This window comes from Oncorhynchus masou, chromosome 23 (genome assembly GCF_036934945.1).
Source record: "Oncorhynchus masou masou isolate Uvic2021 chromosome 23, UVic_Omas_1.1, whole genome shotgun sequence".
Classification (NCBI taxonomy): Eukaryota; Metazoa; Chordata; class Actinopteri; order Salmoniformes; family Salmonidae; genus Oncorhynchus; species Oncorhynchus masou.
The window spans coordinates 53,588,953-53,605,926 of NC_088234.1; the positions used below are offsets into that span (position 1 = coordinate 53,588,953).

The following is a 16,974-nucleotide window of genomic DNA, read 5'->3' on the forward strand; positions in this document are numbered from 1 at the left end:
TGACAGGAACAGTCAGAGCTCCATATATGGTAAAAGCTACGCCCCATGAGCGTCATATTCTGACAGAGCCTCTCCCGTGGGTTTAGAGTTTTGGCTCCCGGGAAAGATTTCAGTCCTCGGGGAAAGAGGGCTTAGTTTTGCATGTTCCCATCCATCCTGCACGACGCGAAAGGCCCCTTATCCACCTCTCCTGCGTACCGGGAACACCTCCACGGTGATCAGCTACTGCGTGTGTTTGTCTTTTGGTGAAGAGGCACCTTTCCATTTCAGGAGTGGTTTATTCAACAGTGTCCTGAAGGTTTTGGATGTGGTGCTTCAAGGATGTCGCTACTTTGAGAGCATCATCCACACACAAACAACAACCATCGATTTTTTTTTGTTGTCAATAAGCATAACAAAAAGAAGGAACAATAGCCTAAACAAATCATAGTCTGTTGAACAAGTCACTTTTCCGGTCTGTGGATACCACACCAACTAAGTAGAGTACTTTGAGAATTGTTCACATCGCTGCAACCCAGGACGGACTGAAGAGGGAGGCGAGACCTGAGGACCGGGTTTTTTTCACCTTGCAAGGCTGATACCGCACTTACGACATCCCGTAAACCCTCAAGGATAACACTTTTGGACGTTTATTTACCCAATTTCACAGGAGGCTCATTGCACGTAAATTGTTCTAAATGTTCGGGATTCAGGAAACTATATCACGGGGTGGGACAACGATGAAGGAGGAACCGCTGGGTGGGCTGAATTCAGTCCGCTCATGGATGCACACAGCTGGGGTGGTTGATGCGAACACAGCCGCCCAAAGGTACGCATGCCAAATCATCTGATTTTCTCACGCATTTTTCATATCGACCCTCACTACCCTGTATCAATTACGGTCTCCCAATGCACCCCTTCGACTCTCCTCTCTTTCATTACATCATATTACCCCTATTGTAACAAATCAAGAAATCTCTCGTACTCTAACGTGCTTCCACGTCTTCACTGTTTTCATCAGCTCCACCATCTATCCCCCGTGTCTGATACTTAACCGATATGGTCTCTTGTTTTCTCCCCGCAGCGGTGTTGGCTTGGCGCGGGCACACTATGAAAAGCAGCCGCCTTCCAACCTCAGAAAATCCAATTTTTTCCATTTCGTCCTGGCACTGTACGACAGACAGGGTCAACCCGTTGAGATTGAAAGGACAGCTTATGTGGACTTTGTGGAGAAAGATAAAGTAAGCGCTGCATGAGAATATAATTTATTGAATTTCATAATCTGTACTTTGAAATTAACTTGATGTATTTAGAGATGTGTGTGGGTCAGTAAGGCAGGTCACGTGCAATATCGACGTTTTTAACCCCATTCGTCGATGACAGGAGAGTGGTTGTCAGAGCTAAATCTTATTTTTGACAAATTATACATTTTAAATTCTGAAATATCAGACAGTTAGATATATAGATAGATGCTTTATTTTCAACTCACCATCATCTCATTGTTGATTGTTTTCAGGAACCAAACGGTGAAAAAACGAACAATGGGATCATTTACAAAGTACAGTTGTTGTACAGCAATGGTGAGTGAAACAATTATTTTCATCAATTCAGTATAACCCAAAAGATAAAGGCTATAAATAATAATAAGGATAATAATAATTTACAATTAATTTATTTGCTAAATAATTATTTATATTTACAGGTAAAAGTATGTATTATGTATTATTGTAGTTTTAGAAATTGTCTCGGTTAAAAACAAACATTTTTTGGGGTCATCAAATGTACATCTCATAGCCTTTACAGCCCTACCTCTGTTTCAACTTGGCATATTTGTTCCCCCAGGCGTCAGAACAGAACAGGATATTTTCATACGGTTAATCGATTCCATGACGAAGCAGGTATAAGCTACTGTTACTCATATATTCATACAGCTTGCTTACGCTAGAGACATTGCTTCTAAACTTCACCTGCATTCTTCACGCATGCATACTATAGGCTAGGCCTCTTCACGAGAGCGTTTTCTTTATGCAATCATGCATTGACTGAAATTGCATTATAGACAGCGTGTAGACATATAGCATGTTTTTGCGCAACTCTTAAGTAAGAATTAATCAAGCACTAAGTTACCTTAAGCTTAGCCTGCAATTGTGTGCCTATACAATATCAATTGATGGTTTGTAATGCTGGTGCTTTCTGTCGATACAGATAAAGTGTATCAATAGGATAATACATAAACGTTTTTTGTTTACATATGAGATATCATAGGCTATTGTGTAATAAAGTAGGCTATTTTATTGTTTTGGAGTTACAAGTAGGCCCAAGTCATGTTTACTTGTTGAGTCCCTTATTCTAATCTGTGACTTTTAGGCATGTTGCTAGGCTTGACCCATATTAGGCTAAACATAACTAGGCCAAATGTTTGGAAAGAGATTCTGAAATAGCTCCCATAGTTAACGCATTTCCATTCTCATAAGAATTCTCGAAATTACACCCCTAATCTCCTTACATTAAGGTAACTACACATCTGTAAAAGGCCTTATCTGATATTTTTCAACCATGGTGGTTGTTATTACTACTAATTTACGGAGGGTTACAGCAGATCATCTGAATAGAGCCGTTAAAGCTTCCACCACTCAGAGGGAAAATTCCTCTGCGAATGATCCGAATCAATGACGCAGAACAAGCAGTTTATGGATTTCTCTGTTTCTGCAGCTGCAAATAGCGACATAAATCAAATCAATATAGATAATCGCACAGTGCTCAACAAATAAAAACAGAGCCATCAAAAAAGTAAAGTGGGGTTCAATCCCAGTAATAATATGACGTCAACATTTCAGAGTGTAATTGTGTATTTTTTCCTCCTAATCATATAGGCACCAATTTTAATTCAAAATGTCTTAATTTAATAAGTAAGTGCTATACTGAAAATATGGCAAGTTACAGTGCCGTATAATATGCCAGGTAGCCTAGTTCACTAAAGGGGAGCAAAGTGCCTCTCTTCAAAATAGAGGGAGGGAGGAACCGAGGGAGCGAGAGCGGCACAACTGATAGCTGCACACCATCTGTTTCAGCCAATGCTTAAAAATTACTCAACCGTACTGCCAGACACCGCTTTTTATCCACGGAAAGATCATTGTTAGCAGCTCAAAATAAACAACAGATTGCCCATTAACACTTTCCCCCAAATATCCACAGATTATAACCATATTGATGACACTTCATTGAAACTTCCCATATAAAGCTTATTCACATAGGCAATGTGTTATAACAAAAATATATAATAATACTAATACTTACAATAATAATACATATTATTATCTGCTATTATCATTTGACAGACATTGTAACATGTTATCATTTTCATGCCTTTGTAACATTACTCTTCCCACCAATAACAATATAGCATATTTGTTTTTTGGACTCAATTGTTTTTGATTATTCGGTTTTATTAAACATAATGCCCTTTATATTTAGGCTACTATAAAGTTGATTATATACAGTGGCTCATGTATTCAGATATTTAATGTAGACTACACATTTGTGTCTTTATTTTTTCCAAAGGCGATTATATATGAGGGTCAAGACAAAAACCCTGAAATGTGCAGATGTCTTCTTACACACGAAATTATGTGCAGGTAAGTGTTGCTTTTTTCCCTCCACGAACTCAAAGCTGTTGAAGAAGTATACAGTTATACATTTTCTCCCCATACTTGTTTATTGTATTGGCATATGACACGGAGTAGGCCTACAAGGAGTGGAATACAAACAGACTGGTACCCGGCTAGTTGTAGCCTACAGGGCCTCTTAGTGAATCTATTAGTCTGATGCCAGCGAGTCTGCGCCTCAAAACATGGAGTCAAGTCTTGGTTGATCCCACATATCATCAGTGACCAGCGTGCTTTTTAAGCGTCATTTAACCACGCAAATCTCAAGGTCTCATGTGTCATGTTCCTCTGCTATTCAACGGTGTCATTGATACTAAAAGGAAAAACGTATTTTGTTGTTATTGTTGAGCTCAGCGTTAGCTTTGTGAGCAGTTACTGAATTCGGATACTCTCGGTTAACCTTTCTTTTGTTGCACCGGCGCATTGTTAAAGTTTTTTAGAGCAAGTGCACCGACCGAGAACTGAGAATGATTAGCCTTAAAACATTTTTTTTTTAACTCGTCACTCATACCACATTTTACACATGCATCTATCATTTATTTGTGAGGCGTGGAATTTGGTGCGCTCTAGATATAATCTTACTGTCAGTGTCAAAGAGAAAGTGTATTCTGTAGTGGGAGGCAGGTAGCCTATAGCAATAACCTAAAGGTCGCTGGTTCGTATCCCAGAGACGACTAGGTGAAACGTCTGTGGATGTGCCTTTGAGCAAGGCACTTAACCCTAATTGCTCCTGAAATTCGCTCTGCATAAGTGTGTCTGTAAAATGTAATAAGACTTACTGAAGGCTATCATCATTAAAGAGGCCATGAGGTTAGAAGTAGCCTATAGGCCTGCTCCATGAGAGTATTCTTCTGAACTTTTTTGCTCTGGTAAAACATTAAGTACATTGTTGCACTAATATGCAGTATTAGAGTAAAATACACTCAGCCTATCCCTGTCTACATGTTGTGGAAAATACACATCATGTAATTTGAATGATAGAATGGACTCACAGTAGCTTTTAAAATGCATGATCTTTCTTCCCTTGCCATATGGCTTTAATCAATCTCATTTAGACCTGTGGCCATTATACAAGTATACATTTTCATTTCAAATGGTAAGCAGCAGTATATTTGTGTTTGATTTCAGGTTGAATTAAATCTCCAATCAAAGAACTGGAGGTATACTATAGGTTTAGAGAAAAGATGGTGGAAACATGTGGTGGAGGATAGATTAGTGCTTTTGAGTCCATAATTGATAAATGCCCCGCAGAAATATTGGTTGAGGGTGGCATCTTGCATCTCCCCCAGAAATAGCAGCTTGGCAATTAGAGGTAAACAAAAGCTGAAGCTGTGAAAAGTGACTCCCCTGCCTCCTGGCCCAATCCCCCTTCTACTTTCCTTCCCCTCTTTTCCAGCGCTAAGGCAAACGCTGTACCACAAAATGTGTTTTTTGCCATTTTAATTATCCATCAGAATCCATGACAGGATAGATCTAGTGTACTCTATTTCTCTATTATTTTTTGTGTGTTTGAATTTAACACAATGACGTGTTGCCTTAGAAGGCAGCATACATTTTGAAGGATCTAATATTTACTCTATGGTCTTATAAACAGTAACAGCCACTGTGGTGATCTCAAACACACTCTTTCTTCCCCTAGCCGGTGTTGTGATAAGAAGAGCTGTGGCAACAGGAACGAGACTCCATCAGACCCTGTGATCATCGACAGGTAGGCCCTGCTCCATGTCTCCTTCATACTGCTGTGATTGTGATCTGTGTTAGATTCAGCTCTGTTGGGAAGTTAGTGAGCACTCCCCAGTGTTTTGGTGCCCAGGTGGGTTGACTCCAACCTTCTGGTCAACTCTACGGGAACTGTGGCTGATTGCTCTGTGAGCAGGTGAGGGAGGTCTTTCCTTTGCGCTCAGAGGGGCGGTCACCACCTGGAGAGGGGCGTTCAATCACAGGTGCATCACGCGGGGTATTCGTCTAATTAGCGAGGGGTTTATCATGATTTTTGTATCTCATCAATTTTGTTGTCTATTTAAGTAGTCATTATCCAGTGCTACGGTTGTGAGTAAAGGTGGTTAGGGCTCTGTTGTGATATAATAGGAGCTTGTGGCAGTGATTTTTATCGTAACCTTTAGGTTTACAGTATGTAAAAATATATTACAGTTTTTGGATATTCAGATAACATATTCAGTGAACATAAACGGCATATTGGCTACTTACATTCCTTCCATCAAGTATTTCTGTTATTCAGACTCCTCTATCTCACGGCTGAAAAAGGAATATGTGTGCGTATGTGCGTGCCCCCGTGTATCTAGGAGGGACTGTCTTCAGCATTGAGCCCATGTAACTCTCACCATGGAGTACGGAGAGACAGCAATGCTAATGTTTGACTAGCCAGAATCACTGTTTGTTTAGCGGAGAATGCCTGGTATCTGACAGAGGGGACAACTCTCTTATTAGTAATCAAATAGGGCTGAGCAGTTGTTGCCGCCACTCCAGAAGCTTCTCATGTATCAGGAAGTAGGAGCTGCCCAGGATGCCTGCCTGGCTGAATTACCACAGCTACTGCTTCTCTAGACACCTCTCTCTCTCTCTACTAGGAGAGCTGGTGTTCCTCTATTATGTAGGACTGGATGTAACATTACGTTCCGGCCATTATGTATGTGATTTATATTGAGCAGCTCAAGGCAACACTTATAATTCAAATAAATATATAAAGGGCTCTCATCATGTCCTTTATGAAGCTGATTGTCCAATCTATTAGTATTTATTGGATGAAATGTTCACCCAAAAACCTAAAGTATGACAGATTAACATCTCACTTATTTCCACTTCTTTAAAGTTTGCTTTGTAGTACTGCCTTGTCGCCAGGGTTGGGGAGTAACTGATTAGATGAAACCAGTTACATGTAGTCTGATTCCAATTTTTTTGAACTGTAATCAGTTACGTTACCATCAAAAAAATATTGTAATCAGATTACAGGTACTTTTGAAAAACTAGATGATTACTTCTAGGATTCATTTTAAATTCAGAAAGGATGTTTGCAGAACAAAATACATTAAAACAACTTTTTGTTTTTTTAACGACATTCAGTTTAGCATTGAAACAAGGTACAAGTTTAAGTTTGTTCTACCTGATTGAGTCTGACCACAAGTCAGAGACCACTATGATGACACAGCAAATGTGTCTGATGGATCCTTTTTGTCTTCTTCTAATGACTCTTAAGGAGAATGTAATCCAAAAGTAACTGAAAGTAATCAGATTACGTTACTGAGTTTGGCTTAATCCAAAAGTTATGTTACTCATTAAAATGTTGGACAAGTAACTAGTACCTGTAACAGATTACATTTAGAAAGAAACCCTTTCTAACCCTGCTTGCCACTTTCATTGCGTTGAGTTTCACACTCTATTATTCTTAATTCTGTGCACTAAAACATGTAACATAAGTACAATAGCCAAAATGAAAGCATGGAGAATTACCGTCAAAGAGGAAAAAAGGAGAAGCGGATGGATATTGTAAACTCAACCGGCTCAGAAAAAAGGCTCAGATTTTCATTGTGACAGGAGTGAATGGGAGTAGAGTATCCTTTTCCTCACACAATGAGCCGGTCTGTTGAATCACAAAAGCATATGTTCCTCATTAGACCCTCCCGTTGTCTCCATTCCATAACTATGAGCAGATCAGTTCACCCTCCCGGACCCACACTACTTCCCATTGACTTCACACTGACTAAAGGGGGGGTGTTCTGGAGTTTTAGGGTTTAAACAAAATCACTGAAGTGTACTGTACTGCATGCACATGTCACCCAGTTTACCATCCTGATATAGTAATTTTCAGTGAACATATAAGTGAGATTTTATGACGCCTCATTGTGTTAAACTCTCTTGCTTACATCTCTCAGTTTCTCATGCAAATTGTGAGTAGCACCTGTGCTGCAGTTGCTTCTGGCTAAAAGTGATTACTTTCAATTGAAGAGACCTGAGAGTTTAGTATGTGAAAAACAGGAGAGAGGTCTGATTTTAAATCAGTAATGTCTTAGGTATCTGCCTACATTACAGTATAAAACATCTAGTTCAGCTCTGCCACATTTCCTAGAGAAACAGTAGCATTGCCCAACTGTTAAGAAACAGATTTGGAGTGAATCATGGACGGTGTTGCCTCGCTGTTACATTTTCCCAGATGGTAAGAGGGGAAAGCGCACACAGCTAGCTGGCATGTAGCAAGATATTAACTGGCGTTCCCATGGATCTGGCATATCCGACTGAGTTTGGGAAACTTATCATTCCAAATGTGTCCTATTTTCCGGTGGTCAAGCCAGACATCTGTTTACCCCATTTTCTCTCCCAGTTCGATGCAGATTTTCAGTAATTTTTTTGAAAGGAAAGAATTCTTTAAAAAAGTTTGTTAGATTTAAGCCTAACAGCTGTCACAGAGTATCAATGCTGGTGGATCTTTAAAGCTGCAATATGTAACTTTTTGGGCGACCTGACCAAATTCCCATAGAAATGTGTGATATAGATCTGTCATTTTCATTGAAAGCAAGTCTAAGGAGCAGTAGATCGGTTCTATGTGCGCTATTTCAATACTTTTTTCCATTTTTTTGTTTTGTTTTTGTACACCAGCTTCAAACAGCTGAAAATACAATATTTTTGGTTTTGGAAAATATATTTCACAGCAGTGTAGATGGTACAATGATACTCTACACTATACTTGCTTGTTCTGTCACATAAACTGAAATTAGGCAAACTTTTGGATTTTTTGCAACCAGGAAATGGCAGAGCGAATTCTGCATATTGCATCTTTAAATTTTTCATATGACTTTTGATGTCATTACATTATTCATATTTGTTTTATAGGGAAAGAAAGTAACTATTGTGTGTGTTAAGGGAAACTATAAACTGCTGGGTAAAGGCTGGTTGTTTTCAGCATTGACTGTACATTTAAAGTCTATTGTGTTCTGTGTGTCTTTGCATGCATCATTTTTCCTCTTCTAATCAGGAAATGAGAATGTTGGAAACTATGTTGGCCCTTGCAGAAACAAAAAGACGCCTACTGAATTTGGTCAATAATTGTATCACTATTGCTATGACTACAGTACTTCGCAGTTGGTTATAATCATATCTTCCCGTTAGGAAGTCAGTGGCGCAACGGATGTCACATCTATAAGCTAGTGGCGCCTTAAAGTGAGTGAGGGCGTGGGCTCATCCAGGCAGTAATTTGAGTATCGAGAGTTATAGTGATGAGGTGCCCAATATCTGATTAGCTGGTTTCCCCATTTAAAGTATGTGTAGAGCTGCGTGTGCCAAACATAACTCAATTTGTGATGACTCTCCTGCACTGGTATCGGTCTTCACTCTCCTGCATATTGACTTTGTCTTCTCCTGTGTGAAAGATTATATACATGGTCCAGGCTTACGCATGGATTTTGTAATAAGAAAGAGGAACATGCTGTTGGAAAAAAAGAGAGAAAATGACTCATTCTCTCTGTCAAAGTTCAAAGGTTGTGTATATCGCAGAGGAGATGCAGCAGATTAGGTGAGGATAGCAGAGGAGGGAGTGTGTTTTCAGAGCTCTGGCTGCCCATACATGAATTTTGAATTGAATGTATGTTCACACAGCTTAACATCCGTGTCAATTTACGCTCCCATCCAAAAAGGAGGACTGTGGACCAGACCAAATCATGTCAGCTCCGCTTATTCCAGCTTCAACCGCACTCCCTTTCACTTCCTGTCACAAAGGTCAAAGAGCGCTGACCTCTGGAGGCTGCTCAGCCACTGAATAATTCATGACATTGACTTATTATTTTTTATTTTTCAGTCATCAGCACACATGGTTGTGCTGTGGAAGGGTTTTATTCATTTAGCTCATTTATAAAGGCCTCCACACCTGTTCACATGTTAATGCAATTACTTTTTTGGCCTAATGCAAATTTTGCACTATGTCGCTCATTAGTGCACTGTATTTTCTAAATTACTGTGCGTTATTGTTTATTTGTGGAACACCTACGAGGTCATATCCCAGAGTGCAGTGCACTTGTTGTTGAGTTGTTTGTCAGCAACAAAAGACTCCCGGGTCGGACCATCTCATATGTGGTTTCTCTTCTCTCTACCAACAAATACGAAAATTGGTGTGGTGGTGTGTTCCCATCTGGGTTTTTGCAAAACCGTGATTAACTCCCAAGCTGAACAAATGCCAGTATTTATAAGGTCAGCTTTTTGCGTTGGAAATGCTATGTAAATGAGAATCAGCGAAAGGGGACATTAAGCAAAATTAAATTCATTGTCTCCTTTAATGTCATTTACATTTTTGGCTAAGCCCTGGACTGTCAAAGAGGATTTCAGAGACCATTTTAATTACACATGAAAAAATGGGGGGTGTTCTCATAAGAGGCAGTGTTTTGATAACCTGTAAAGAGAGGTCTGTTTATGATTGATTGATGAACCACCGACAGTAAATTACATGTTTCCACTGCATCTTCCATTGCACCATAAACTGTATGTAGTGTTAATTCACCATCCATCCACAAGTGAGAATTATGCAATGCAGAGGTGCAGAGCAATGCACAGGTTGTGTTGTTGTGTTCAATACTGGAGGTGTTTCTCATGGACTCTTTGTATCATTCAGTAGAGGATTTGGACTTGGTTCGGGGATGGTGAACATACAGTTTAGACGTACTAAACAGTGCAGTCGATTAAAGTAGCTGCCTTTGGGGAAAAACACGCACACACACACGCACGCACGCACGCACGCACACGCACGCACGCACGCACGCACGCACACACACACACACACACACACACACACACACACACACACACACACACACACACACACACACACACACACACACACACACACACACACACACACACACACACACACACACACACACACACACACACTCTCAAACTTTTCATGTTCATGCCTCAACAATATTTCCATCTCCGTGTTTTATTTACGGCTGTTTTCAGTGTAACCTATTTGACAGACGTGAGTTTTTTGACACCCTGTGAGAAAGGAGAGAAGAAACTGGCCACTGCACTCTGGACTGGAGTGATGTTTGAGTGAAAGTGTCTCCTTTTGAGCCAGATTAGGAATAGCAGGAAGTGTTGAGAGTGAAACCTGTACTTGGCAGCTCTCTGTTGGCTTGCACTTGCCGAAAAATGAAACCCAGACCCTCTTTGCAGCCTTGGAGCCAGAAAATCCTTCCCACTGTTCCAACATCCAGGATTGGGTAATACTGTTCACTAAGCAAAACATGACCTCAAATTATTCTGTTCTGTTTTTTATTCCCTCCTCCCTCATGTCAGTTTTATCACAGTTTGTAAATGTCAAGACATGTACAAAGACGCACAGTATAAATTATATTTTTCCAAATGACGCTCTCATGTTTGGGTTCACATGAGTGGCGTCTGAAGGTAACATGGTGCCTGGTGTACATGGGGGAGACCCACCTCGCTTGTGTAGGATTCCCCATGGGCATCAGCTAATGGCAAGACTTGACAACAGCACAGAAGATGGGGGTGTTGTGTTTTACTAGTGCTGAGCAGGGGTGATGACTTTAACATGTGTGCAGAGAGAGAGCAGGAGATGTGTGTGTTTATTAAAGAGAGAGAGAGAGAGAGAGAGAGAGAGAGAGAGAGAGAGAGAGAGAGAGAGAGAGAGAGAGAGGTGTGCTGTACAAGAAATAAGTCTGGACCAACAAAGTGAGGGATTCGGCTCCAGCTTGACTGCACTGAAAGACGAAACATGGTTCCACATGTGTTGAGAAAGAGCAGTCCATATGTCCATGGAGACAACCCCTCTCCCCCTCTCCTTCTCTCCCCCTCTCTTCCCCATTTTACTCCCTTGGTTCACTGCATTGACAGAAAAAGGCCTGAGCTGGGGCGATGGGATGAAGGCATGGGCAAAGAGCAACACTGGACCTCACTCACTCACACACACACACACATGCATGTGTGCACCCCTGTGCACACACACATATTTTTTATTTATAAAACAAGTGATATTTCTTTGTAATAATTTTGATAGTTTATATTTTCCAGCTTCGGTTTCACTGTCTCGCTCTAAAACACGATTACAATCAAGCATAATATTTGGAAATTACTATATATTGTGATGCTGTATAAATATAATTTATAAGTGGAATACAGTACACAATGAAAATTGTACTTGAAAATGAAATCAAACCTAAATAAAATGTCGCTCTAGCGCCAATGTTTAACAGCCGTCCTTTATAATTAGACTCTGTAGCTGTTTAGTCTTTGTTTGGTTTCTTAATGCGTTAATGGTACAAATGCTTTTCAAACATCCTCGGATCCTATGAATCAAATTTAGGTCACCCGTCGTACTGTTTTTACATGCTTTTATTCATTTGAAAAAATATTTCCTTTCTTTCTTTTGGCATGTTCTCACTCCCATTAAATCCTTATTAGGTTCCCCCTAATTGTCAAACTAACTGTTGGGTCAACCTCAGTCGTATCTGGCCGTAAAACAGCACATTAGGCCCTGGTGAGGGATATATGTGGTATTTCATCGGAGATGGAGTAATGCTGGGGTTTTATGGTTAAGTACCAGTTCACGCCCACGCCATTTGTTTCGCATTAGGCTGGAGGTTTTGTAAATCAGATCAATATGTTTGCCGTGATGTGATTCCTCGCCGGGATCTCCCGAGTCGTTCTTTCCTCCACTACTTTTCTTATGGGACCGGTTGTCGATGCACACTCACTCCACCCACCCCTCCCATCCATCTCTCTCTCTCTCTCTCTCTCTCTCTCTCTCTCTCTCTCTCTCTCTCTCTCTCTCTCTATCCCTCCCTCCATCTCCACCTCAATCTATTTCCATTTTCTGAATGTAGCAATTTGTAGTGTGACATGGCTGAGATTAGGATGGGATGCAGTCGGAGGAGGATTGCATTGGACATGGTCCTGCTCCCATGGCGTGGGGTCACATGACAAAGATGGGGAATTGTGGGATGGGGTCATCAGTTACCTCGAGGAAACGAGCGGGTCTTCTGGTCGCTCCGATGGCCCCCAGGGGTGCCTGGGATAGATCCGAGGGAAAGCCCCAGAGAAAGTCCTGAACCAGTGTCATTTATTAAAAGTGACAAGTTATTTATAAGTATAGCTCCTTTTTCTTTTTTGCCCTCTGTCCACAAATCACGTAGATATGATAACTCTAAGGGATGACCCCCTCTTTTTACATATACACAGCTTCCATTCAGTCTGGGAACATTTGTATTCTGTTTAAGGACCTAGTTATTATTGTTTGAAATCAGGAATTATTAACAGCTATGAAAATATTTCAACATGCGTTCAAACGTTTGTTGTAAAACGTTTGTCTTTGTAAATGAAAACCATCTTGTTGCATTTAAAACAATCCACTTCAACATATATTTTGGTGGCGTAGTCAGATTCTCATAATTCTTATATTACTGTAAAGCGTAATATTAGATTTTCTTAAACGATATTATTGTATTCTACAATGAGCCTCCTTTCCCCTGTGGAGTGGTGTGGTCCTTTTGACCTCCTCCCCCTCCCCCTTTACAGCCGGCTCCAACTGCGTTAATGATATATGACAGAAATTTCCTTGTGCTGGTTCAGTGGCAAGAAAGGTCCTGGCTAGTCTATATCAATCCATCTGTCTTATGTCCCCATGTCTTGAATTACCGCTTGATGGAAACCTGCTGCTGGCTCCTCTTGCCAATTGAAATCAGATCTCCTCTACAGCCCGGTGTAATATTGATCCATATTCAACACCCAAGCTGCCAATCAATCACTATTGATTTACAATAAAAAACACTCCTATGCTTGTTCAGCACCACATTCGATGTGGTGGAAGAAAAAACAGCATTGTGCCTTTACCATGCAGGGACCAGAGCAATATAAATATGTGAGGAAAGGAAAATGTATTCTTGGTTTGAAACCATGACAACATGGTTAGTGTACACCATCAAGTGCTACAACAGAAACAATGTTCCACTCCAGTCATGTGAAACAACGATCCATTCCTGTCATGTGAAACGACGATCCACTCTAGTCATGTGAAACAAACCAATAACAATTGTTTAATGGGACAACATTTCTATTAGGAGTCATGTTTTGAAGAAGTCCTGCCCTGTTTCGGAATTAGCATACATCTCTATTGCAGTGGGGAAGTATAACTGTCATGTCAAATCTGTCTGAAATTTAAATGGAAGGCTTTAGGCTTTAAATGTGGGTTCAGCCATGTGCACTTCAGATTGATTTCTACATGTTAATACAATGACAAGACGTCCTGTGGCTTGATATGAATTGGCCTCTCGTTATCCCACCCTCATACACAGACATGCTCTCTCCCTCCCACACCCTCACTATTAGAGCCCAGTGTTGAGTATAGAGCAGCCTTAGTAGCTCCTGATCATGTCTTAGTCCTCCCCCCGACCCTCTGTAAAATAACTGTTCCCATCCAGCCGTTCCGAGTCCCGGCGCAGACCCATGGACATCTGAAATATATTATCCCCAATCTCTGTCATCCAGGAGTTTACAGTTTTATAATGATGGGGAAAACCACATGTCCCTGGAGGGAGCGCACATTTTTGGGATACCTCCCCATCTGTTTGGTTCTAAACTCAGGCCGGACCAACAGGACAGCACGGCACATTTTACCAGCCCTGGTCCAGCCAGTCTGGAACTCATTACATTGTGTGATAAAGCAAATTCAATAGAGCTCCCTCCTCAGTGATTGTGGCACCGTCTCTCGCCTGGTTGTCCCTGTGTATGTACTGGTTGTTTGTTTGTCCTGGAGAGGATGACTGAGGGTTAATGCAGGGACCGGGCCAGTCAGGTTGGAGGCGACGCTAAACCTGAGCTGCCTGGCATTGCTCTGCTCCCTCACGGCTGGCCTTGTTTGGACTGCAGCTCCGGTTTGCTTTCTTAGAGGGAAGCTGAGCCCTCATAATCACTGGCCCTTCCTTTGGATGGGGAGCGTTGCACAGACAGGAGGGAGTGATGACATAGTCCGAGAGGCCTTGCCAGTCCACCGTCGTGCTCTTAGCATATTTATTTTCTCTGCTCATTGTATGGTTTAAGTCACATCGTATTATGTTCGACCCTTATGCACGTGCAGATCACTCTGATGGGATGAGGTATATGCTATTGACCTGTGGGCTTTGTCTTCACAAATCATTGTGGGGATTACTGATTGGCTGACCTGAGTGTAATCTTTATCAGTCTAAATGACCATATCCTCTGCTTTTGGCGGCTTCATACGTGAACTGATAGACCCTTGACAGATAGAGGAAACCTGACCATTTTCAGAGGATACTTGTAAGATCTGAACCGTTTCAATAGAAGAACAAGTGTTCTTGAGACCTCCCTATTGTTTTAGACTCCCGAACGGGTCCGCCGGAGACCGTGTGGCGAGACGTCATTTGCCACAGCACTTTTCAATCAGGTGTGGGGCAGCGCCACACCACTTTTGATTTAGTTTAATGACATATATCGACACAAAATAAAATGTATCGAGACAAAGCATTAAAAAGAGGGGCAAAGTGCTGTTTTTTAGACCAATTTGCCTCATGATTTGTCAACTCACACACACTTTCTCTGTGCTTCACATCGGAGTGCTGCTGCAGGCTCTTTGCATGTCTTGACAAATCAGATTAACGGATATCACAGATCGTGCAGGCCGGGCACCACGCTCTCCACTTACCTCCAGTATTTATTTAGCAAGCGTGATAACACATCACTCCCAACAGACACAAGCAAAAACTCTTCCATAAATGTAGCAGCCTATACATCTAAACATTATAGATCTGACATGCTGTATTGCATGGAAATGAGACATATTTTTCATTCTGATCAACTGTAGGCTACTATCAACAGCAGCTGCATAGTCTAGCCTACTCTGCGCCCTGTCCCTCTAGCCAGGGTAAACAAAGTGCTAACATTGTGTCTTTATAGCCCATTTGTTTGTGAGAATTTGGTTTATATTCAAACTTGGGCTGACTAGGCAACCTAGACTTTTTCAATCCCAAATGAAGTTAACTGGAATTAATCAATAAACACAATAGCTGACAGACTGTGAGGAAATGTTTTATTAGGCCTACAGTTGCATAGGGAAGGACAACACAATGTAAACCTGTATAAAGCAAGCTCAGCCCAGTGAGTTTTATTGTCCAATCATGTTGCTTTCTCTGTGTCTGTGTATAGGAAACCCCCTAATCCTTCTTTATTCAAATATAATTCATATGAACAAGTACAAGGTTGCTGCAGTTTGACAGGTTTTTCATCCTCCCTAAGTTTTTCCAATATTTTTTCTTCAAAGGATGTGACCATGATTACAAAAACTCTGGTCCCATCACAGCCCATGTTATAACTTTTTTTACAACAGATAAATCACGTAATACTGTATTAGCTACAAAGTTTTACCTGGTTAGGTTACCAGATCAGGAAAAACTACTGGTCTCCGAATTGTTTTCCCGCCACACCACTCTGAGACCTGTTGTGCCATGTCTGCTACCGAGAAAGTTTGATTCAAATGCCATTGTGGTGTTTTGTTATTGAAATGGCTTGTCGATTCGAATAGGGTCAACCTGGCCTGACAATACAATCTCATTGTAACCAGTGGAGAGTGAAAGACATAGCAGTAGTGTAGCTTCACCAGAACACACAGTGAGAATGAAGGAGTGGGGCAGAGTGAGTGGCTCCTCCAGATGGAGATCCAGGATAACAACCCTTTTCCAGAGATTCCATAATAGGAATCTACCCAGGCTCGCCTATTAAGTTGTGCAAACAACGAGGAATGAGCAGAGAGATAGAGAGAGAGAGATAGGGGTAGAGGAGATTATGTGGAGTGAAATGGACAACCAACATGGCTTCACCTCTCTTGTGCAAGTGCCAAATAGACACTGTCAGGAAAGTCTCAGGTCATGTGGTCTACAATAGTCAAAGAACAGCCTTGCAAAAAGGGCTCTTTTTTCAGTCACAGAGGTGCATGACAAGATTTGGTTTTGTTTTCTGTTGGGAAAGGTGAAAGTATGACATGCAGTTCAGGAAGGTCAGTGTTGGGGTTAAGAGGTCGCAACCTCTTTGGTACCTGAGCAACCTCATATGGTTTTAGCCTTTTCTCAGGCTCCTCTAAAACGGGGTTGAAAGATATGTGTGTGTGTGTGTTTGTGTGTGTGTGTTTGGTTGAATGGTAGGTTCCCTAGTGATCTATCATCAGCAGCAGAAACACAGATAGGATGGCAGCTACTGCAGCTAATCAGCGCAAGACAGATTGGCAGGACTTTCTCAGTTAAGATGCATAACACCAGGAACAGAAGGAGTCAGAAAGACTGAGTACAGTGGTTGTTGAACG

General features: G+C 41.3%; 1 protein-coding gene across 6 annotated transcripts in view; it reads left to right on the forward strand.

The window, feature by feature from the left end:
- Positions 1–129: 129 nt before the first annotated feature.
- The window catches only part of LOC135511049 (transcription factor COE3-like), a 71,711-nt gene continuing 54,866 nt past the window's right edge, over positions 130–16,974 (forward strand). For all 6 annotated transcript variants that reach the window (XM_064932524.1, XM_064932527.1, XM_064932525.1 and 3 more), the window contains exons 1-6: positions 130–808; positions 1,064–1,220; positions 1,496–1,559; positions 1,822–1,877; positions 3,541–3,614; positions 5,284–5,352. In XM_064932524.1, coding sequence (XP_064788596.1) covers positions 678–808; positions 1,064–1,220; positions 1,496–1,559; positions 1,822–1,877; positions 3,541–3,614; positions 5,284–5,352 — 551 coding nt within the window. In that variant the 5' untranslated portion in view covers positions 130–677. The remainder of the gene's footprint in view (positions 809–1,063; positions 1,221–1,495; positions 1,560–1,821; positions 1,878–3,540; positions 3,615–5,283; positions 5,353–16,974) is intronic.